The sequence below is a fragment of the Abramis brama genome (genome assembly GCF_963993115.1).
Source record: "Abramis brama genome assembly, chromosome: 21".
NCBI lineage: Eukaryota > Metazoa > Chordata > Actinopteri > Cypriniformes > Leuciscidae > Abramis > Abramis brama.
This window is the reverse complement of record NC_139983.1, coordinates 3,305,315-3,330,099: the sequence shown is the minus strand read 5'-3', so window position 1 is coordinate 3,330,099 and position 24,785 is coordinate 3,305,315. Positions and strand designations below refer to the sequence as shown.

Sequence of the window (24,785 nt, the reverse complement as noted above, 5' to 3'; positions counted from 1 at the left end):
CGTTATGTCAGAACAGGATTTGCTTTCTAGGATGTATTAATTGATGGTTGATTTTTAGAGTGTAAAGCTGTTCCACAAAGGTTATTGTAAGAGTCATTATGCTCTATTTAAATGTCTGTAGTAGTTCCACTGGAGAAAACTGGGTGGAGTATGGGTTTAGGGTATATATGGTGTAATGGGGAAGCAAACAATTTTTGACCGTGTCAGGATTATGTAAGGACATGCTAACTGATGATTGCAATGTGTTTGAGCATCCGAACTGAGACAAATAAAGAAGAAAAATGCAGTATTGGACTGGAAGTGTATTTGTTTGGAACCACGCGTCAGATAGCCCTACAAACACCTCTTAGTGACAAGATGGTAATTTGTCGCTACAGTTATTTCAATTCTATTCAGATGTCTTGTGAAACACCACACTGTTGTTTGCTGACATTGTTCCTCCAGAACACAAAAACTGGAGGTATTTTGTTGTTGTTTTTACTTCAAATAATGACGTTGTTTATTTTATTTTATTTTATTTGTTTGTTTTATTTGAAGCACTTTATTGTTGACCACCACAAACTTTATAACTTGCATCCTCATTGTAAATATATATATATAATTTACAGTAAATTTTGGTTGCCAGCCAGCCTGAAAATTAGAGTACAGTAAAAACACAGCATAATTGTAAAAACTGCAAAACAAGAGTAGCTGTGAATTAACATGTAACATTTTAGTCCAGTGATGGTGATGAAGAGTTACAGAATGGTTTAAATGACATAAGGATTAACCAAAATCAGACAAATCATTGTGTAGTGTTTGGAGTTTTCCTGGTAACTGTTCCAGCACACTTTTATTTCTGTAATTATTAAATTGGTTAAATAGAATTTAAAACAATTACTTACTTCATCAATATAATGTTTATTTTGTTCTGCAAGACAGGGAAAATATGTATTTTTGTTTATAATTAAGATTTTGAGTTTGTTCTGTGAGTGACGTCATTGGTAATGGACCGGTCGCGCGCCTGCACTCTCTTCAGAACAGCACGTGACTGGAGAGAGTCAGATATGTCTCTGCACTGCTCTGCATTTAAGAGCGAAATTATGCTGTATTAAGTAAAGTTTCAAGTTGATATTTATTATAGAAGTGTCATAAAACGGGAACAAGTTTATATATGCATTTTTCTGCCAACAGTTCAATGTATTTTCAGAGTTCAATAAACGCACGTGTTTGGTTTATGTTGCGCCTGCGCGCCAAATTAGAGTGCAGGTTTTTCCCTGTTAATCATTTTCTCTACATATAATTTTGGTGGATTGAGTCTGTGAAAATGTCGTTTAGTATATTAAATGTGTGTAGCTTTAATTTGGATATTAAAATGTATGTTTATAGCCATATGTGTGACCTGTGCATTAGATGAATTGCAGTTGCTGTAAGAGGATGGTACTTAACGTGTCTTTTCTCATACATCCTTCAGCTGAAAGAGAGTGAACCTGAAGGCTTGTGTGTTGATTGTCTGTCCTCTGTCAATAAACTGCAGTCGTGGTCCACCAAAGCCAGTGGTGTCGGGAGTTTCTTTGTGGTTCGAGACATTGTCCGCTACAATTGGATACTTGAACAAACAATCTCTCTAAAAATAAAGAGCAATAAATAAAACACACAAATAAAGTGTCTTTTTTATTGCCAATATTTGTGTTTTTCATTGTTCTTTAGTGTTTGATTCAAGGTTTTAATGTATAGCATTATACCTGAGAAAGTTTTAATTGAAGTTTTGGAAAGTTCAAATTGAACCTGAGAAATCCTGATGTTGTTCTTTGAACCACATGTGATCATAAACTCCACCCTCTTACAACACTAACCAGGAAGAGACTGACTTATTTCTCTTTTCTGTCATGCTGACTCTCTAATCTCTCGACAAAAGCAATAAAGAAGCAGCGATCAGTGGAGAATGAAGACAAACACTTTCAAGAAGGATTTTTGAGACATTTGTTTCTGAACAGACAGCAGATCGCTGTGATTCTCAAGCTGATTCATTTTTAAACCCGTCGTTCAGAAAGTGAAAGTAAAGTTTGTGTTGCTGGAGCTCAAACGGAGAAAATGGCTTCACTAAATGTCTTTGCTGAAGAGCTTTCTTGTCCCGTGTGCTGTGACATCTTCAAGGCTCCTGTTGTTTTATCATGTAGTCACAGTGTCTGTAAAGAGTGTCTTCAACAGTTCTGGAGAACCAAGAAAACTCAGGAGTGTCCTGTCTGCAGGAGAAGATCCTCAAGAGAACATCCTCCATATAATCTGGCGTTAAAAAACTTGTGCGAGTCATTCCTGAAGGAGAGAAATGAGACGCGTTCATCAGGATCTGAGGAGATCTGCAGTTTACACAGTGAGAAACTCAAACTCTTCTGTCTGGAGGACAAACAGCCTGTGTGTGTAGTGTGCTTTACTTCACAACAACACGACAATCACAAAGTCAGACCCATCAGTGAAGTGGTTTCATCATATAAGGTAAGACAAATATCTCTTGTTTTACATGTAAATGAAACTGATAGTGACATGAAGAGAGTAGTAAACACACACACACACACACTCATTCACACACACACACCCACACACACACACACACAGGACCCTATCATACACTTGGTGCAATGCAGCGCCAGGAGCGACTCAATAAGTTTGTTTTGCTAGTTTCAGCCCGACGCAGTTTTCATTTTTACGTCCACCGCCACTTTGTTTAAATAGCAAATGCATTTGCACCGATCTGTTCACCCATGGGCTGCTGGTCTGAGAACCAGGTGTGTGTTCAGGCGCATTGTTGGAGCGTTGCTATTTTGAGGAACTGAAATAGACTGAGCCATTGACCAAATGAAACCTGCTCTAAAGTCAATGATGCAGTCATATTTTTTATTTTTTTTTATTTAAACAGTGCGTTAGTAACGTGCGTACACTCTGCTTATCACACATACACACACACACACACACACACACACACACAGCAGCAGCACAGACTTGCCAAATATTAAAGGGGTGGTTGATTATGATTTGACTTTTCTAACTTTAGTTAGTGTGTAATGTTGCTGTTTGAGCATAAACAACATCTGCAAAGTTCAGAGCAAAGGGAGATATTTTATTTTACAGAAATCTCTTTTTAAGGACTACAACAAACGGCTGGTAGGAACTACACGACATTCCTCCCGGGTTAGTGACATCACAAACCCTAAAATTTACATAAACTCCGCCCCTGGAACGCGATTTATAGATTATCATGACAGAATATGTTAATCAATGACTAGAAGATAACTCCACATCAGGTTCATAAATTCATCAACTAACCTTTCAGAAATGTCCTGTTGCTTCTACATGTTGTCTCTTGTAATAAGGGGTCCACTGGAGGCAAGTTGTAGTAAAGTGCAGTTTATTTCAAATAAAACAAAACATGAAACATAAACATGGCGTGGCATGAAAACAAAAACCGTGGCATGAACTAAAACTTACACAACAGCAGAAATCATGACAGAATCCCCCCCTCTAAGGGCGTCTCTCGATGCCCAACAAAACCAAAACACAACATAATACCAGGAGGGTGGTGGAGTGGAGGAGGTCATGGGGGAGGGATGGTGGGCCAGGCCCATGCAGGGGAACAGGACCTGGGCCGTGGCAAGGCGTGGGCGGACCCGGCAGTGCAGGAAGCCAGGGCGGACCAGACATTTCAGGTGGCCAAGGTGGACCAGACAGTTCAGGGGACCATGGCGGTGCGGCCTCCATGGTCCTATCAAGGACCCTACTGCCCCTCCCCCCCAATTTATTTTTCTTGGGGACAGCTATGGGGTTATGGGCTGGAACAGACAACGGCTCAGGTACAGAAATGACGTGAAAAGTCTCGGCAGACGTAACGTGAACAGTCTCTGGCTCGGCAGACGTGACGTGAACAGTCTCTGGCTCGGCAGACGTGACGTGAACAGTCTCTGGCTCGGCAGACATCACATGAACTTCAAATATTTGCACCGACCACACACACCATATGGCTGTGGCCATAATGGTTAGTGTAGCAGTCACTGAGGGCTCAAGATTAGTGGCAGCCATCTTTGCCGAGGACTCAAGTTCAGGCGTGGTGGCGGCCATCTCTGCTGAGGGCTCAGGTTCAGGCGTGGTGGCGGCCATCTTGTCCGGAGACACTGGCTCGGTGGCGGCCATCTTGTCAGGAGACACTGGCTCGGCGGCGGCCATCTTGTCCGGAGACACTGGCTTGGCGGCAGACATGACGTGAAGAGACTCAGATATGGCAGACATGATGTGAAGAGATTCAGGCTTGGCAGGCATGATGTGAAGTGGCTCAGGCTTGGCGGGTACTGTAGGGTTGCGGGGCTCCTCGTCCACCAAACCCACAGTAAAAGTTGAGCCACTTAATAAAAGGGCATAGTCAATATACTAGGCCAGGGAAAAATGAATTTTTCACCCAGGCAATTGGGACCGCACCTGATCGTTCAGCCCAAACCGAAAAATGTCCTTGAGAGCCACATCATTAAATTTTACCTGGTGACTGAGTCCACAAAATTCTGCAACATAATCCTCAATGGTGAGGCTGTCCTGACGTAGACAAAGGAGGACAACTGCTGGGTTCATAGTAAAAGGTCAAGTATTCTGTAATAAGGGGTCCACTGGAGGCAAGTTGTAAAGAGAACCCAAGTGCAGTTTATTTCAAATAAAACAAAACATGAAACATAAACATGGCGTGGCATGAAAAAAAAAAAACCGTGGCATGAACTAAAACTTACACAACAGCAGATTTACAGGTAACAATACTTGACAAAGACACATGGCAACCAAGAGGGCTTAAATACACAGACTAATGACAAGACAAGGGACACCTGTGAACAATGATCAGACAATTAACCAATGACAAGACACATGGCAGGATCACATGACAAACAGGGAATCACATGACAGACATGGAAACATGACATGAAAAGACCCAAAACCGTGACACTTCTTGAGTCTCTCCATCATTGTCTGACTCCGGTTTGAACACAAAAGGCTAAAAGTTTTTGAAATGTTCAGTGTGTGTGTGTGTGTGTGAGGTCACAGAAGCCGGCAGCCAATGAAGACCATAGGCGTTAATTATGCAAATGTGTTACATTGTTACATATGCCGGTCACAGAAGTGAGACTGGAGTTACTGACGACTCGTTTAGGCGGTTCAGACTCGATTATTTCTTTTGGGAGACAATAACTTTATTTATCGAGCACTTTCCACTTTACAACTTTGCAGAACATTTACATTCACAAACAGCCGTATTACACACTGCATGAAAGGGAATATTCGAGAAAGCATATGGGGCACTTTAAGACCTTTTAACAAACTTGATGCTGTTGAAAAAGTCCTATTTAAGTGTAGATTTGATTGAATAGGGCTTCAGTAATCAGGACTGGTTGTGTTTAGTCCAGCTGAACCACATTATAAATACATTTCATAGATTTGAGGAATTAGAAACTACAGGGGCAAATACATTTTCACGCAGGCCTTGTTGGTATTGAATAACTTTTTGCTTCAATAAATAACATTTTCTTTTACAAACTGGGGCCCGTTCTTCGTACGTCGCTAACTCACTTAGCTGGATTTGATTGTTGGCGATTTGGCATGATCTTGGATTGTTTGGTTCTTCGACGCTCATCCTGGACTTGCTGTCATAGCAACAGGTCCGTAAGCTTAAACCTGATCGGGAGCAGCTTATTTCATGTAAACAGGATTAGACTGCGGCTTCATAAGCGGAGCTGATACGGGAAGTCCAGTGCAGCGCGATAGTGCACTTTCTGAGATATATATTTTTTCTTGTGAGTCGTGAGATTGTCGTTTACATTATTTATTTGTTGGAAACGCACATTTATTTTCGACTTGTCGGAGTCGGGCTTTAACTACAGCACAAACTGTTTGCATTGCCCTAAGATTATTTGCGAGTGGCTCTTTCCTTTACACTATTGGAGATGCGGAGAACTTGATGGAAAGCGCTGTCTGTCGTGTCATTCGGAGTTTACCTGGCGCTTTTAGGTTTAAAAAACAGTTTTAGGTTTTTTTGTGGCATTTCCAAGCCACTGAAGACCCAATGTTGTAAAGCAGTTTTTTTAAGCAGTTTTTTTTTAGGCTATCATAATTTTTTATGAAGATCATGCCGTGTCACTCATGCTCAAGGCCTCACTCAGGCCTCAATGAAGGGGATTACTGTATATGTCACTCAGGCTTCACTAACGTGATTGGTACCATAGACTATAGGCTAGACCATAGACTGCCATCAAGGCCTCAATGAAGGGGATTATGTGAACAGAAAGGGGGATTATGTGAACAGAAAAGGGGTTCACAATGTAAGTGTGCAGCCCAGTTACTATTGTGATTCTTAATATTCCAGATTAATAATATTATATCAAATTAAAAAAAGGCAGTTGACTAAAATCTTCCATATCACAAATGTGAAAGCAAAATGGCCAGGATCTGTGCATGACTTAAAGGGTTAGTTCACCCAAAAATGAAAATGATGTCATTAATGACTCACCCTCATGTCGTTCCAAGCCTGTAAGACCTCCGTTCATCTTCGGAACACAGTTTAAGATATTTTAGATTTAGTCCGAGAGCTTTCTGTCCCTCCATTGAAAGTCAATGGACGGTATACTGTTCACGTCCAGAAAGGCAATACAGACATCATCAAAGTAGTCCATGTGACATCAGTGGCTCAATCTTAAGTTTATCAAGCGACGAGAATACTTTTTGTGCGCAAAAAGTAAACAAAAATAACGACTTTATTCCACTATTCATCTGGGTCTCGAGTTAGTTCACGTAGTGTAATAGCGTAGTGCGTCTGTGTTGTACGTCACACGTAGGCTCACTATTGGCCGACGCTGGTCATGTGTGATGCGTGTGACGTAGCTAAAACAGTAGAGTGTTGGTGCTTGCAACGCCAAGGTCATGGGTTCGATTCCCAGGGAAAGTAAGAACTGATAAGAATGTAAATGTGTACCTTGAAATGCAATGTAAGTTGCTTTGGATAAAAGTGTCTGCCAAATGTGTAAATGTACATTATGCTCAGTATGAGCATGAACTTGAATGTTGTGTATCTAATGTCTTGTATTGGACATGAAGAGAACAATTTGTCTTTAGTGATTAAATTTCTGTGAAAAACACTGAGAGGCAACCACAAATTGTATTACTGAAATAAGCAAAACATATGATATAGTGATAATGAATTATTACAAATATATACTGATATTCTCTATGGCTAATACTCTCATAGGCAGTGCTTAATTTGTAAAGTGGGAGGTCCCGGAGCGCAGAGGGGGGTGGATCCGGCGACTCAAAACGGGGGTTGGAGGTAACGGAACAAAAAAAAATTACACTGCCTACGTAGCTTCTCTGCAGGGGCGGCGCCAGAGAATTTTTAACGCATGTGCTGAGGGGGTGCTAGATCATTGACAGGGAGAGCTGCGCAAAACTTGGCCACTCAATATTTAATATTCAATTATTTTAATGATCACAATTAAAGTTTTAATTTTATTAAATTGAACAAGCGCAACATTAAGCATTCAATAAAATATTCTAAAAGATGTAGGCTATTATTAATAATAATGTTATTTCAACATGATATCTCATTATTTCGACATATGTGTGCGTGCAACAAGCAAGATGTGCATTTGTAAATCCGGTGGCCGTGCATTCATTTTTATTAATAAACTAGTGTTTTCTGACCGTGTCGGCTGCAAAGATGAAGCTGACGATCGCCATCTCCGTAGTGAACGCGCCTATAGCTAGAAATGCACATCTTGGATTGCATAATCAGAGATAGCCTTTTTCTTTTTTCGTTTTGAATTATTTCGTTTAAAGACATTTCAGGCTTTGTGTATTTGATGTATTTCTCATGTCTGTGTGAGGCATAGGCTACACTGAGTTTCGTTAAGTTATGAGATGCGCTCCAGTTAACGTGCAATGCAAGTGACCGCGCGGGCGCCTTCGTCACCTTCCTATTTGCTTCTTATTCATTAAATCCAGGCAATTGGATGAAAAATTGATTAAAATTACGATACAATTTATACAAAACGAAATTCACTATAAAGAAAGGTTTTCTACTAAACAAAACTTAATGAAGTGGTCAAAATCATGTCTGAACCACTCCATGTCTCATATTGCGCATCCTATCTTACTCGTGCTTTTCATAAATCAACATAAATGGGGAAAAAATAACATTATAATATTTTAACAAATATGAAACTAAATGCGCTTATTTAATGGCTACAACAGTATAGTAGGCCTACAGACTCTCTATTTGTACAAATTTGCTGCACATTCATTTAATTCTGACTTTTGCACAAGTTGAAAGGCATTTGTTCAAATCAAGTTCACGGATAATTGTGCGTGCATTTATTAATCATCATGATACTAAAATCATAACAAAGTAGGCTATGCTATGTACAAAAAATCAGATGAGCCCAAAATATGAACGCAATTACATGTTAAGCATTTTCCTCCCATAGAAAACCATTATAAGAAGAACGCTTAATGTGCTTAATGCAGATTAGAATGTCCCCTTATTATGTCGAAATAACAAGATATTATGTTGAAATAACATATATTATGTCGAAATAACGAGATATTATGTTGAAATAACATATATTATGTCGAAATAACGAGATGTTTTTTTTTTTTTTTTTTTTAAATGCGGTTCAGGGCTTACATAGAATACAGCCTGAATATAATTGCTTCCAGAAATTATTTTTGGGGGTGCTAACGGGGTGCTTTAGTCTTTCTTGGGGGTGCTAAAGCACCTGCTAGCCCCTCCTTAGCGCCGCCCATGCTTCTCTGACAAAAAAAAAAACTAAACAGCGCTGTGTACATCAGGCACATGTTTATTTTAATTTCATAATTCATGCACAATAATCAATAATCAACACAAACACAGCATGGAATAATTGTGATTTCTTCCTACGTCATTGACATTAGCCTATTTATCCAAAACGGCCCATACAGCATTGATAGAGACCCCGGCCTCCATTCCCCTGCTTCTTTCTTTAGATCTCGTGTCCAGTGCAGTTTTATGTCCTTTTGCAATCCATGACCTCACGTATGGAAAGGGGTTGAACCGGGAGGAGATGGTAGAGGGGAGAAGAGACGCCCTGTTTGCTGTACAGATTAAGTTCATCTGGGAAAAGCCCCTCTCACACTCAGCACTTGAGATGGGGACAGTGTTGACCGCAGCCAAGAGGTAATTCAGTTCATCTGGGATGAATGTCCCATTATTGTCACGGTATTCCCTGAATGCCCTGATGACATTCCGCGGGCTATCAATGCAAAACTGCTGGCAGAGCGTCTCAACTTCACTCTCCCCGAACAGCGCGTCACCGTCCTGTGGCCAATATTGTGGATAAAGCACTTTTAAATCATCAATTAGCTTGTAGTATCCTGTTTGGTCTTTTCCCTGTGATAGCATGCGTTTCTCCAGATTTCTTCGCAAGCTCCCAAAAAAAGTCCTCTGGTCCAGGGTTTTGTCAGTGAGCCGCCCTGCATGCAGCGGTACACCCTGAAAGGAGTTCTCCTCGACCCCGCGCTGGCTCAATAGGCTGTATCGACCGGGCCGCTCAGACATAGCCTCGAACACCCTGATCTGTCGGCAAATGGCTTTATGCGCCATTATGATATTGCATTCTTGTTTTTGGAGCTCGAGAGACAGCTCTGACAGTTCTTGCAATGCGTCATACATGAGTCCTAAATTGTAAACAAAGGCATGGGATGAAAGGCGCTTTGCCATGCCATTGTAGCTTTCCCGAGTTGCGCTCTCGCGAGCAGAATCCTCCGCTGCGTGTGTAAAATGTCTGTGGAGGGCAGGATAACTTCTCCACACAGCTTCGACTGTTCTGAGACTAGATGCCACCCATCTGTTGTCTAACACCCGACCAATTTTACACAATTGAATGTTCAAACCGTCAGCACACTCTTTGAGCTCCACTCGGTTTTTGTTTGATGTGCTGTACAATGCGTAAAGTTTATCCATGAGGATTTTGAAATGATTTATAGCCCCCATTTCTTTCATCACATCACCAACTGCAAGCTCAAGTCGATGCGCAGAGCAATGCCACACCATGATGTTTGGGAAGCGGGTTTTAAGTCGAGTTGCCACCCCACTCTTGCGTCCGAGCATCACTGACGCACCGTCACATGTGAGACCGGCGAGTGTTTTTGAGAGGAATGCCTCGTCTAAGTTTGCGTGATCTAATGCATCCAACAGTTTGCGGACAATGCCTTCTGCGCCAAAATCATCCAACTCCACAAGATCAAAGAATATGTTCTCGGGCGATTCCATCTCTGGCAACTGCATTCGTAAATACACGATTAATGCGCTCTTTTTATTTAAGCCTGTGGCCTCATCCAACATGAGTCCGATTTTTGGAGCACAAGTGACAATCCTCTCAAGCAGTTTTCTTTTCATGTCAGTTGCAATATGCTGTTGTATATGAGAACATGCCACGTTAGAGTGGAGAATCCTCCCCATATCCACACCATTCATTTCCTGACAGTCTATTTCTTGTTCAAAGCCGTGAGCTGGCCTGTGACGCTTGGCCTCCTTGTAAGCGGTGCGAAAAATTCTGGCAGTCGTTTGCACCTGGTCGCTTTGGATATTGATTACTGCGTTTACCAATATATTTTCGTTTGCTTTATCACAAATATTTGATGCCATTACATGTGCTTTAGTTCTCCCATGCTCAAAAAACTTTTTCCTTAAGGCTCTTTGCTTTTTTCTTAAATCGCAGAAGATGTCACTGAGCCCGAGATCCATTCTTTTGCCAGTTTCACACCGGCAGTTTTTTCCGGACCGAGTGATCCCACTTTTTTTACAAATGGCACACCCCAGTCCAGTTTTGTCCATTATAAGCCAGGGATAACTTTTTTTTTTCTCTTTAAACTGAGCGTCCGTCCAGATTTGCCCAGTTTGAGTGTCCCCGACAAATGTACCTGCTTCGTCGCTATCAAAATCTCTCGCAGATTCAAAGTGCCCATCAGCCGTCTCGTTGTCATCTTCATCTCCTTCCCCGTGTGGGTCATCATCATCCCCGCTAACGACAGGTGCAAATTTAGCAGCATTAATGGTAGGCATACTACTGCTGTGTCCACCGTGGTCTCCACATTCTTGATCAGCGATTTTTGCTTGTTTGGGATCTGACTGGCCAGCGTATTTGAAAAAGTTAAGCAAACTTTGCTGTCTTTTTGACATTTTTTCCCTGAGTGAAACGATGATGCTAACAGCGATCTCAACTAGCACAACAAAGCACGCGAGTCATGTGTCACTTAGTGCCTCCCCCATTTAATTTTAATTAATTTATTATTTTTAATTAAAAAATTTTTTTTTTAATTTTCCATAGTGACACAGGAGGTGCCGGATCCAATAAAAAAGGTTCCGGATCCAACGTCGGAGGTGCTGGAACATGTTCCGGCGTGTTCCGGCTCAAATTAAGCCCTGCTCATAGGCCTACATCACTAACCTCTTAATCATTTGTCACCTCACACGAATAGCATGACCCTCTCTAAAACAATAATGCTTTATTGTTTACTTTTTTGCTGACCTCTTTAACAAAAGAAATATGACACAATCTTTTTATGTAATATAAATTTAAATTATGCCAGTTCTCTTCATTTGACTGGTACCATGAATCTCATTAACATATTCTCTTTACTTGTTATTCATCAGATCATGTGCTTTCATTATTGTTGTCTGCTAACCGTTAGGAACAGATTAAAAGGTCTATAAATTAAGTGTCATTGTTGTTAGGCCATATACTGCCACAGCAAATGGATGCAATTAAAGTTAGACAAATCAAAAAATTTGCAGGATAACCAATAATCCTGACCGCTGCTCAAGAAAGAGCGTGATTATGTAAAGAGGAGATGTGAAAATTTCACAATGAAGGGTGATGGTGTGTTAAATTGTTCTTAAAAAGATAATATAACTGTGACATTCATTTACTAACAAACATGATTATATTATATGGAGAGCAGCATAGGTATGAAGGCTAATCTGGCCAATGGGTAAGAAAAATGTATACATATACATTGCAAAACAAGTAACTGTTCTTCATTAACATGTAACTTATTCTATAGTTTGTTCTTCCTTAGATTGAATGTTCAGAATGTTGAAGGTGGGACTGTGTGGTCAGATCTTCCACTGTTGGCAAATAAAGCTGTCCTGCATGTAGTGCACATTTGCCTATTTTTTTCTTTTTTTTCTTCCTTTTGTTATTGTTACTTTCATACCTGTTAGCTAATGAATATGTTTGTTGAACATTCACCTGAATAATTCTGTGGGATCGGATCCATAAGCTATGGCTTCTCAATTTTCAACACTCTTTAGGAACATTTATGGAGTGTAGCCTACTGTATGCTTTATGCTTTAACTCATTCCTCAGTAACATTAAAATAAATAAATAAATAAATAAATAAATGCTTGACATCCCTTTTACCACAGCAGTATTGCTGCTCAATTTAAATTAAGCCACAAATTGACATCATAACAATAATCTGCGAATACACACACGCTGCAAAGACACAATGTAAATAGCATAATTTATTTAATCTACTTACAGTTGTCATCAGATATTCAATTTCATTGAAACGAATGTAACAAAATAATGTAGGCGTGGTCTGTGTCGTGAAATTAAAACACATTAAAACTTCCCTTAAAGGAGTCTGAAACATTCAGCGGAGCAGCGACAGAGTAAACAACAGTGTCCTAATATGATACAAACATTTACCAATAACGTGAAGAGCTTTTAATTCTGCTCAGTGAAAGATTCGCTGTGACGAATCTGTCACCGTTCAACATCTGCTGGAATTCCAGGTAAAACTATCTGCGTGCACGCGCGATCCGTAACACCTGTTAGGGGATGATCCAACTGGCTTCCTTCAAAATATGCTCCCTATCTGGATACCCGCGCTGAAGAGGAAGGGATCGATCGAAATAGACCGCGCGCACAGAATCTATGGCTCCGGTAAATCCCGCACTTTGATCTTTCGCGTGCTACGGTACCAGGATCGACAGGCGATTCTTCAGGGAGCCAGGAAATGACGAAAACCGAACCAATTCGTGACCAAGAGTCCATACTGCGTTTTTTCGCAGACTACAGTGGGTTTACCTCCCGTAGACGACAGGCCTTCGGAAGCATTCAAAAGGAATTGCACACTCTGGGAATTCCAAACTTCCTCATATACCCCGCCACTCTTCGTGTCAGCTTTGGTGGTAATCAACACTCTTTTGATTCAGTCAAAAAAGCGGAGGAATTCTTAATGGAAGCTCGTAATACTCCTGGATCGGGCGCCAGACGTAAATTGTCCTTTTATGGTCCAGATCCACCTCCAGAGTCTATGGATGAGTAAAATGAGTCAACCGTGATAGAAGTGAGTACGCCGATAATGTAAAGTGCTAGCAATGTTAACGACTCATTTCAGAGGAGTCCTGTTTACTTTTTTTTTCTTTTTTTTCTTTTCTTTCTAAATCGGTCAAACATTTTGTATTTTGTTTTATTTATTTTATACATATAATATACGGCTGTCACTACTGTTTATACTATGTATACTTCGTTGTTATATACTACATACTTCATGTTCAATGGAAGAGAGTGTTTGACGTTCTGTTGAACGACGGTGGATGTTGTCACGGGCCCTTATAATGATGGGGGAATTTGCGGTCTCTAATGGGTTTTTTTTTGTTCATGTTACTTCTATTTACCTCTTACAATGTTTTAGTTTTGTCACAGGTTAAACAGATACATTTTGGTTTTGCAAATCGTATTAAAATTCGTACCTTTGTTTCATTAGATTATGGATAAATTAAAAATTGTATCACTTAATATTAGAGGTCTTAACAGTCCAAATAAGCAAGCTAAATTCTTGATCTACTTGCGCAGGAAAGCGATTGATATCGCTCTAATTCAGGAAACTCATCTAAAGAGAGCAGATGTTCAGATATTACAGAATAAATTTTATAAAGTTGGAGCCTTTTCTACTGATAACACTAAAACTAAAGGTACAGTTATTTTGATTGCACGTAACTGTAACCTCAAGATCGACAGAGAAAGTCAGGATCAATCCGGCAGGCTTGCATATTTTTGTACAAACATTAAGGGGAGGAAAATAGCTTTTGTATCAATCTATGCTCCTACAATATTTGAGACAAATTTTTTCCCACATGTAACTAATCATTTACTTTCATTGATAGACTATTCTCTGATTATCGGAGGGGATATGAATGCGGTGATTGACCCTGTATTGGACAGATCTTCTTCCTGCAGTCAAGTTCAGCTTAATTCTTCGGCTGCGCTTAATGATTTCATAAAAACGCTGAATTCGGTTAACGTTTGGAGATCGGGGAACCCCTCGAGTAGAAATTATACCTTTTTCTCGGCACGACATCTCTCTTTTTCTAGAATAGATTATCTACTAGGCCTATGCTCCAAGGAACTTTTGAACTCTTTTGACCAGACAATTATACTACCAGCTATTCTTGCAGATCATAATTCTTTAATGGTAGAATTTGAATGTGCTCCATTTGTTGAAAGATCTCCACGGTGGCGTTTTAATATCTCTCTTTTACAGAACAATAAGTTCGATGAAGACTTCAAAGCCGGTCTGTCCGAATTTCTTTCATTTAATATTGGTTCGGTTGAAGACCCTATTTTTGTCTGGGAAGCTACGAAAGGTTTTATCAAAGATTTTTCTATAGCCTTTGCTACTAACGTAATAAAGGCACATAATCAGAGAATTTACCATTTAGATAATGTCAAAAACTTGATTTGTCACTAAAATCTTCTTTCTCTATTTCAAATTATAAGACGCTTCAGACCCTTAAAGCGGAATTGAACGATCTTTTGAGAAGGAAAGCAGAATTTGTGATTCACAGAACCAGACAGTCCTATTACTTTAGTGGTGCCAGACCGAGCAAACTTAGCCTTAAAGGTGAACTAAGTAACTTTTTTACCTTAACTGAACAGCTTCAGAGTCATTGGAATGATTATATTACTTATTTCGGGTTGAATGGTGGTCGTTTCGCACCCCCCTGGTGCCCGTGAGCGGAAAATACGCACTTGCAACTTTGAGCTGGCCGGCCGCCGCGTCAGGAAGTATCGCGTGATATCAGGTGTTCGAACCCGAATGAAGACGTTTTAAAGAATGTCCTGTCTGCTTTAATGTCGTTGATCTACAAGCCTCTGGTGTCTGAGAATCGCCAACGAGTTTTTACAACAGTGCAAATACCTATTCCGAAGCTGTGGGGGAGCTCTAGAGAGAAACCTGCGAGCAAAAAGCGAGAATACAGCGAAGAAATCCCGAAACTACTGAGCCCTGCTTTAAGACTGAAGCAAAATCAGGCAAAAGCCTACATTGAAAAAATTAAGCCCCCTCCTAAAGGACTGGTTGGGAATAGCAAAGAAATTAATTCCTCATTTTCCGATTTCTTTTCCAAACTCTATACGTCTGAACTTAATCCCTCAAGTTCAAGTTGTACTGCCTTTTTGCAGTCTCTTACTCTACCTCGACTTAGTCATGAGGAAGCTGAATCTTTAGGACAGCCAGTTACTTTGGAGGAACTTAAAGGGGCGTTACAAGGTGCTAAGAAAGGCAAGGCGCCAGGCTTAGACGGGATCCCTACAGAATTATTTCTTAAATATTTTGATCTTCTCGGACCTGTCTTCCTGACTGCCATCCACGCGGCAGTAGAGGTGGGCGCCTTTCACCTGCAGATGAATACGGCACTTATATCGCTGATACCCAAAAAAGGGAAAGATCATACGGACTGTGCAAACTACAGACCCATTAGTTTGCTGAACACTGATATAAAAATGTATGCCAGAATCCTCGCCTTGCGACTACAGCGATATGTGAATTTCTTAGTCCATCCTGACCAGTCTGGCTTCATGCCTAATAGATAAGCGGCGGACAACATTCGGAGACTATTGCACGTCATTCATGAATCCCAGGGTTGTCCCACTCCAGCTGCGGTTCTTTCATTGGATGCAGAGAAGGCGTTTGACAGGCTGGAGTGGGACTACCTCTGGTCTGTTTTGGAGGTGTTCGGTCTGGGCAAAGGCTTCATAAACATAAGAGTTTTATATAGAAACCCCACGGCCTCTGTTATGACTAATGGAGTACATTCTTTACCCTTTAATTTACAACGAGGCACAAGACAAGGGTGCCCATTATCCCCTATGCTATTTGCAATGTCACTCGAGCCCCTAGCCCAACTGATAAGACAGGAAAATGTCTGTTCAATCTCAGTTAACTCTCATAAGCAACATATATCAGTCTATGCCGATGATATTTTACTGTTTATCTCGGATCTTCAAGTTTAATTTCCCCAGATACTGAAGGTATTTGAAAAGTTCAGTGGGCTCTCTGGGTACAGAATTAATTGGGATAAATCCTCTTTGCTTCCACTTAATAGCATGGCTAAGAAAGTTAGACTACCTTGTAATATCTCCATACAATCTTCACTAAGTTACTTAGGCATTGTTGTTCACTCTTCCCTCCATAGCATACCTGATGCCAATTATCTACAAATTCTAACTAAGGTTGAACAAGATCTCCAAAAATGGACCTCGTTGCCATTATCATTACATGCCAGAATAGCGAGTGTTAAAATGAATGTTTTGCCACGAATCAATTTTCTTAGCTCCATGATTCCGTTACCTGCACCTAAAATGTTTTGGCACAAACTCAATTCTAAAATTCGTAAATTCATCTGGAATGGCAAGCAACCCAGATTGAAATTTGAAACACTGCAGCGTGCAAAACATAATGGAGGATTAGCGCTTCCGAATTTCTAATTGTATCATAGGTCCTCTCAAATCAAATTCATTAAGGATTGGCTAGACCCGCTCTCTAGGGTTCCTTGGAGAGAGATAGAGGAGAGCTTGGCTGGCAAATACAGGTTACAAGATATACTGTTTTCTGGGCTAAACAACAAGCAATGTTTGCAAGCTTTTGGTCCAATCATGGCCTACACAGTAGTCAATTTCAAACTTATGGAAAAATGTATTAATTTTTCGCATATTTGGCACAACCATACACCTATTTGGTATAATAATAATATCCGTTCGGGAGGTATACCATTTTTCTCTAGAGACTGGATGCAGAAGGGCATTTATACATTGAAAGATATTGCTGGTCCTAAACGCTTGTTAAGCTTTCAAGAACTGTGTGAGAGGTATGGACCAGAACCCTCTTCTTTGTTTTTATATCTGCGCCTAAGGTCGGCCATGAAGGCCTATGGGGTGCCCTGGGGGGAAACACTTCCTATACATCCGATCATTGCTTGGTTTGAATCGTCCTCTTCTAGTCACTTTACTTCATGGATGTACGGGAAGGCCATAGAGGCTTCAGCAAATCGCCTAGCTATAAAGTGTGCATGGGAAAGAGATTGTGAACAACAGGAGGATGTCACCGACTGGGGAAGAGTATGGCAGAACATTTTTACTTCATCTAGGAATCCTAATCACCAACTGATTCATTATAACTTCTGTCACAGAACTTATTGGACCCCACTCAAAAGACATCGTATTGACTCCTCCTTCAGTCCTTTTTGTGATAAATGTCCTGACCAACAACTTGGTTCCTTTTTCCATATGATGTGGGAATGTGATAAGGTTAAACACTTTTGGACTGAGGTATGTGGTATCTTATCGAAAATCATTGATTATCCGATTCCAGTGACACCCTCGGTATTATTACTAAATGATGACTCTCAGTTTGACTTCTCTAAGCTGCAAAAAATTGTCTACCTGGCCGGTTTAACGTCTGCACCACATACCTTGGATATATTCAAGTGGTTGTTTCAACTTCGGGACATTATAATGTTAGAAATATCCACAGCTCGGGTGAACTTGGCTCAAATCTCAACACTAAAAATATAGACAACAGCTGCTGATAAGGTCTCCAAGTATATTGCGCAAAGCAATGTTCAGGACTCAGTTTGAACACTTCAACACTTTATACCATTTCTTTATTTTTAATTCTTATTTTTTATTGTTTTTTATAAATGTTTTTATCATTCCTGTGACTGTTTTTCTGTAGACTTATCTGTCCATTTTGTACCCCATTATAAAGAGACCGTGGGGTGGGGTGGGAGGGATTGGTAGATGTGGTGTTGTTTGCTGCGTTTCTTTTTGCCATGTTTATTGTAACATGTAACAAAAAATAAAATAAAAAATTAATATGAGATGTGCACAAAAATAGAAGAAATCAGGATGAGGGCACATACTTTTTCACTGCATTATATGATCATATCACTGTATTGTCTTCTCTTCACTGTAATCTTGTGTTTTATGTTTTTTGTTCAATTCTAGGAGGAGCTCAATACAGCACTGAAGACCTTACAAGAGAAACTTAAACACAAAGAAAAAATGAAAGGAGAGTTTGAGAAAACAGTTCAACACATCAAGGTGAGGAAACAGAGTCAAGAGTCATGTATAGTATCACTGTATACAGTTATGATTTAATATAATGGATTATAGTTGATTATTTCTGTAAATGACGAGCATCAATCTGCTTCTGGATCCGTTCTATGTCGGGTATCTGAGTTTATCTCTGATATGAATGATGTGAAGTGTTGATGTGTGTCCATTGAGATGATTGAAGTGAATGTGATGTGATTTCAGTCTCAAGCTGAGCACACAGAGCGTCAGATTAAACAGCAGTTTGAGAAGCTTCATCAGTTTCTCAGAGATGAAGAAGAAGCTACAGTCACTGCACTGAGGGAGGAAGAGGAGCAGAAGAAGCAGAGGATGAAGGAGAAGCTGGAGGAGATGAACACACACATCTCAGCTCTTTCACACACAATCAAAGACATGGAGGAGATGATGAAAGCCAATGACGTCTGCTTTCTGAAGGTCTGATTTCAGATCATTGGTTGATCATTGGTTGATTGATTGAGTTGTTGATGATAAATGGTGTGTTTGTTCTGCAGGAGTTTCCAGTCTCAATGGAAAGGTGAGTGATCTGCTCCTGTCTCTGGTCTCTCTGGTTCTGATCCAAAGCCACTGCAGTTCTGACTCCTGAATGTTCTTCCAGAGTCCAGAGCTCACAGCCGGATCCACAGAAGGCTTCTGGAGCTTTGATTCATGTGCCACGATACTTGGGCAACCTGCCGTTCAGAGTCTGGAAGAAGATGCAGGACATCGTCCAAAACAGTGAGTCTGACTGCAGGAGATCTGAGCTGGAGAGTTAAAGGCTCTTCATGACTAGATAGATAGATGATAGATAGATAGATAGATAGATAGATAGATAGATAGATAGATAGATAGATAGATTAGAAATATTAGATATAATGGCAGTTTAATTGAGTCTAATGAGCGACACGCATCATAATCTGGAAACCTCACGTCCACCGGGGGGGAAAACAATCCAATTTATGTTGTTAAATGCTCGTTTTTTGGGTCGACAGCTTATAAAAACGTTATTTCAGGGTTTTTTTAGCTTGTTTGCTTGTTTTCTGTACACCTTGTAACATAGCAGCTTTTAGACATAGTTTCTAGACAGACAGACAGACAGACAGACAGACAGACACACACAGATAGATAGATATAGATAGACAGACAGACACACACACAGATAGATAGATATAGATAGACAGACAGATAGATAGATTGATGGATAGATGGATAGATGGATACTGTAGATAGACAGACAGACAGACAGACACACACACAGATAGATAGATAGAGATAGATAGATAGACAGACAGACAGACAGACAGACAGACACACACAGATAGATAGATAGATATAGATAGACAGACAGACAGATAGATAGATAGATGGATAGATAGATGGATAGATGGATACTGTAGACAGACAGACAGACAGACACACACACACAGATAGATAGATAGATAGATAGATAGATAGATAGATAGATAGATAGATTAGATATAATGGCAGTTTAATTGAGTCTAATGAGCGACACGCGTCATAATCTGAAAACCTCACGTCCACCGGGGGGGAAAACAATCCAATTTATGTTGTTAAATGCTCGTTTTTTGGGTCGACAGCTTATAAAACTTTATTTCTGTTTTTTTTTAGCTTGTTTGCTTGTTTGCTGTACACCTTGTAACATAGCAGCTTTTAGACATAGTTTTGTTTTTTGTTATAAGTCATACACAATGCAAAGTCAATGGTTGGATTGTTTAACCGCCCGTTGTACCTTTCCAGTCAAATATTGCGTTGCAAACATCAATAACAGCTTTAAATTGTCATTGCTGGCAAATTACCATGGTATTAGCGGGATAATCCACAGATAGCTGTGCATTTAATGCACGACGTGGAGGCAAAGAACCGCCTGACGTGAAGTGGAGTTTAGTTTACTTGTTTTAATTAAAAGGCACCAGAATAGCTTACATGAAATGGTATTTACTCCAGTAACATTTTTCTGGGGGAGGACCCACACACTTTTTTTTTTTCTTCCGACGCCCATGTATTCAGTGTTATGATTGGTCAGGTCGCCTGTCAATCAAACCTCTGTGGGCAGCAGGGCATGGTGAATTGAAACGTCACGTTTTAATTTGATATACCAATCAAATGCATTTATTCTATATTTAACTTGTGAACGACCGACCTGCTGCTGCACGTCTGCCTATCAGATGATGGCCTGCTCCTTATTAGAATATACGCATCAACCAATCAATCGCCTCCACTCTTCACTTCATTCTAGACTATTCTTAAAATTGTCACGCATTATCTTCGTCTTCCATAGCATAGCTAAAAATGTCATCTTTAAAAAAAAACATGTGCGAGTGGGGCTCAAAAAAGGAATTTTTTAAAAGCTAAACAGCAGAGGAAACATGAGCTACTCAGTAAAATCCCCAAGCACCCCACCAATTTTCGGTAAGTTTGATTATTAACCTGATGGATGTATGATATTGCTTTTTGTGTTTGATCAAACTCTATATTCGCCTAAAGGGCTGGCGATAATATATCCGGTAGAAATATGTCCATTTTGCTGCGCCATCATGATGTAAGTTTATAATTTAAACGCGTTTTTAAGCATTGTGGTTTAGATACAAATTATTCTAAACTGCTCAGGCACAGTAAGCAGCGGGAGAGAATTCATTTTGTAAATGCTCGTTTTGAGACCATGGTGAACTTGAGACGGTTTTGCACAGGGCACTTGAGTTCAGACCCTGAGGTCTTAAAGTGACAGAAGCTGCTAATAAAGCTGCTGTCGCCATCTGTGTCAATGTTAATCAAACATCAGAAAGAAAGTAATTTACTGCCCTTGACTGAATCACTTTTGTAAAATAAATAAGAATGAATGTTGAATTTATAGTGAAAACTATGTATTGTATATTTGATTACTTGTACAATATAATATTATTCAGTGCTTTAAGTTTTTCAAGTAGGTCGATTTCTTATGTGCCTTTGTTCTATTGTTATTTGTGGCTCTTGTCATCAGTAAGCTTGAGATTCTTTTCTTAAGCTACTATTATTTTTTGTGATATTGAAATTGGTCACAAGAATTATGAAATTTTAGTGGCATTAAATTTTGATATGATAAAAATCGGTACAATAGACCCTTTTACAGTTGGTAAACATGGTGATGTATTTGTGTGGGCGGGGCTTAGCTGGAGGCAGAACGATCCCTCTGGCCGCTTCACTAACGTTAGTTTGCCAGTTTGTTAGCTTGTTTTTTTAACAGTGACTGGAGAGAATCCAATTTTATCTTAATGTGCAAGGTCACTCAATGTCCAGGGCCGCGATTATTATTTGCAAAAGTTCATTTTAACGGACGGAACCAGATTGGCTGACCCGTACACGCTCAGTCGATGGATGGACGATCTGACAGGATTAACGTTAACGCTACCTCCGGTTGAGTGGCCTGACTTCTACATCTACCCGATAGAGAAACCGAGGGTAAAGAGAAACTGAGGACATATAAATCTTTAGATGCCTACTGAATGGTCATGTAAAGACTTGTGTGGTACGATCCGCAGTTCTGCCTAGCCAGCGCCAAGAAGACGACGATGTAACGAGTGACACTACGGTGCAATTTTAATGATATGAATATTTTCTAGAAATAAAAATTCCAGATACAGCATACTCATTTTTCATCGATTCTTGCACCCAACAACACAAAAAGATGACATTTAATAATAAAAATAATTTAAGCTCCTTATTATGTAGCCGAATCTGTGCTGGTTTGTATTGGCCGCCTCCAGTTTTCCGTTTGTTTTGCCTCCAGCGCCGTGACGTAACTGTGACGTAACTGTGACGTCGGCGCAAAAGGGGTCTATATGGTTATCCGGACCACACGTGACCACACTCTTGGTTGGTCGTAACCCCAGTGACGGGTAGGTTTAGGGGCGGGGTTGGGGTAGGTCATCACATGTGGTCCGGATAACCGTATAGTACCAAAAAATCTTATTAAAAGTAATATAACTTGACTGTGAAGTATATCATAGATAGATAAAATGACTCATAGCCCCGGGGCCCAGTGAGCTCTTAATGCGGCCCTGAGTCTGATCAGTTATAAGAGATAAAGCCGGAGTCAGAACAGTCTGAAGGTCTGAGCCGAGTTTGGAGGTTGTTAGGAGAGTTACAATTAGAACATTTAGTCTCAGAATAATAATAATAATAATTTCTCAATCCAAAATAATTAGTCAAACACAACAGACCGTAAGAATAAACAGTTTTAAACGATACACAGACTGTCCACCTTATTTCTAGCTCCCATGATTCCCTTTCCTTGCGTGAATTATAGACACGACTTCCTGTCACTGAACCGGAGGTTTCCATGGTAACGGTCATGAACAGTCTATGCTAGCGGTACGCTAATCCTCTTGTTAGAGTGCTTGGGAACTAAAACATGTGGGAACACACCCTGTTACACCTACAGTAGCGCCCGAGAATAAGGAGGATAAGAGCCAATAAAATGAAGATGATCAGATGAAGATCACACACACACTTACAGTTCTTCATCTACAGCAGAAATCTCAACACATCTCACTGATTTATTGTTATTTACATTTCCCAAAGTATCAGTTTCTCCTGATGGACACAAATGTCTGAATCCCATATTTAATGTTTGTAGTTGATGCCGTTAAACGCTGATGATAAAAACGAGTGTGAAACTAATAACAGCACTGACAGCGATCAGAGGAAAATGTGTTTGATCAACAGGACGAGTGTCATAATTCATAATAATCTGTGTTGGGTTATTATATGAAGATCAGAATAAAAGCATCTGTTGATTGTGTCTCATCAGCTCCTGTGATTCTGGATCCAAACACTGCGAATCCACGTCTCGTCCTGTCTGATGATCTGACCAGTGTGAGACTCAGCGGGAACTATCAAACTCTTCCTGATAATCCAGAGAGATTTGACTCTTATCTCTGTGTTCTGGGTTCAGAGGGTTTTAACTCAGGAACACACTGCTGGGATGTGGAGGTTAAAGAGAGTTTATTCTGGGCTCTTGGAGTAACTACAGCATCAAACCAGAGGAAGGGAAGTGTTTTCTTCAACACTGATGTCTGGTGTGTGTCGTACGGATTGACTGGAGGTTTTCGTGTTAATCAGAAGCTTGATCATGTGAGAGTGAATCTGGACTATGACGGAGGAACGGTGTCGTTCTCTGATCCTGTAACTAACACACATCTACACACATTCACAACCACCTTCACTCACACACTCTTTCCATTCTTCAGTTGTTATTCCTCTCTGAGGATCTTACCGGTCAATATTCAGTAAACGTCACTCCTGTAGATCTGGATCTTCCTGCTTTCATCATGTTTCCAATATTTACTCCATATCTCATGAGTAAGAGTGCTGTTGATCTGAGTATCAGTACGGTGGCTGTGATTGGGCCGTGATGATCACATGACTGATATCCAGCACTACAGCAACACACACACTCTCATGTTGCTTTAACAGATCAATAAACAACAGTGAAGTTTGTCACTTTGCTCATTTACACATAATTATATTAGTCTAATTCTACACATGAACAGTTTCAATTAATTTGTGAATAAATAATTGTTTATTTCAGTTTAAATGATCATTTGCTCACTTCAGTACATGGATGTAAAGGATTTCTCAACAGATTTCAGTGGTTTATGATCTACGTGGAGAACGATAAAGGTTCTGTCTGAAATTATTAAGAATCTCGCTGGTTAAGAGCTTGAAACTCTTTAATGGTTAATTATTAATTAGGAATTGTGAAACTCAAGCGTGTCAAACATAGTTTTGGTTTGTTTATCTGGGTTAATAATTGTAGAGACGTCCCTAATGTAATATCATTTAATGTACATGAAATATGCATAATGTATTTCATTGTGGAAATGTCTTTTTCTGTCTTAAACACCGTCATATGAGCTTTTTCTCTTGTTCCTTTATCTTTCTGTCTTCAGTCACGTCATAGGATGGATGTCACAGGGCAATTTTAAATGAATGTGAAGATAATTTGCAGCTCAAAACCTTATTTATCTTCAGGCTCTTTTCATTTATATCATTTATTTCTACATATACACACTAAAAACTCCTGGGTTATTTCTTCAACCCATTTTATTTTTGACCCAGGAGTTTTTAGTATGTAGTTTTTCTCCTAACCTTATGCTTGCAGTTTAACACACAAGTGTTTGTTTTATTATTCATACATAAACAAATGTATTTATAGAAATTTTATAATATAGTGAAAAATAAATAAAATTGTCTCTTCATTTTAAATGTGTTTTATTGGAGTCTAAAAAATGAAACTTTAGACTTTATTGTCGTTTTTAGTTCAACGAAATTCTGTCTAGTGAATCTCAG

The 24,785-nt window shown here is 39.8% G+C and overlaps 1 protein-coding gene across 1 annotated transcript; it reads left to right on the top strand.

Annotated features, from left to right (window-relative positions):
• The first annotated feature begins 1,816 nt into the window (after positions 1–1,816).
• LOC311072362 (nuclear factor 7, ovary-like) lies at positions 1,817–24,694 on the top strand. The gene is made up of 6 exons (XM_084097329.1): positions 1,817–2,475; positions 18,333–18,428; positions 18,645–18,875; positions 18,953–18,975; positions 19,057–19,175; positions 23,245–24,694. The coding sequence occupies exons 1-6, from the start codon at positions 2,074–2,076 to the stop codon at positions 23,724–23,726; spliced, it is 1,353 nt and encodes a 450-aa protein (XP_083953455.1). The 5' UTR covers positions 1,817–2,073; the 3' UTR covers positions 23,727–24,694.
• The last annotated feature ends 91 nt before the right edge of the window (positions 24,695–24,785 follow it).

Bases quoted from the DNA above. Each gene is read 5' to 3' on its own strand.
- LOC311072362 (XM_084097329.1), top strand. From the start codon at position 2,074: ATGGCTTCACTAAATGTCTTTGCTGAAGAGCTTTCTTGTCCCGTGTGC. The intron at 18,976-19,056 runs GTGAGTGATCTG...ATGTTCTTCCAG, and splicing joins TTTCCAGTCTCAATGGAAAG to AGTCCAGAGCTCACAGCCGG. The intron at 19,176-23,244 runs GTGAGTCTGACT...GTGTCTCATCAG, and splicing joins GCAGGACATCGTCCAAAACA to CTCCTGTGATTCTGGATCCA.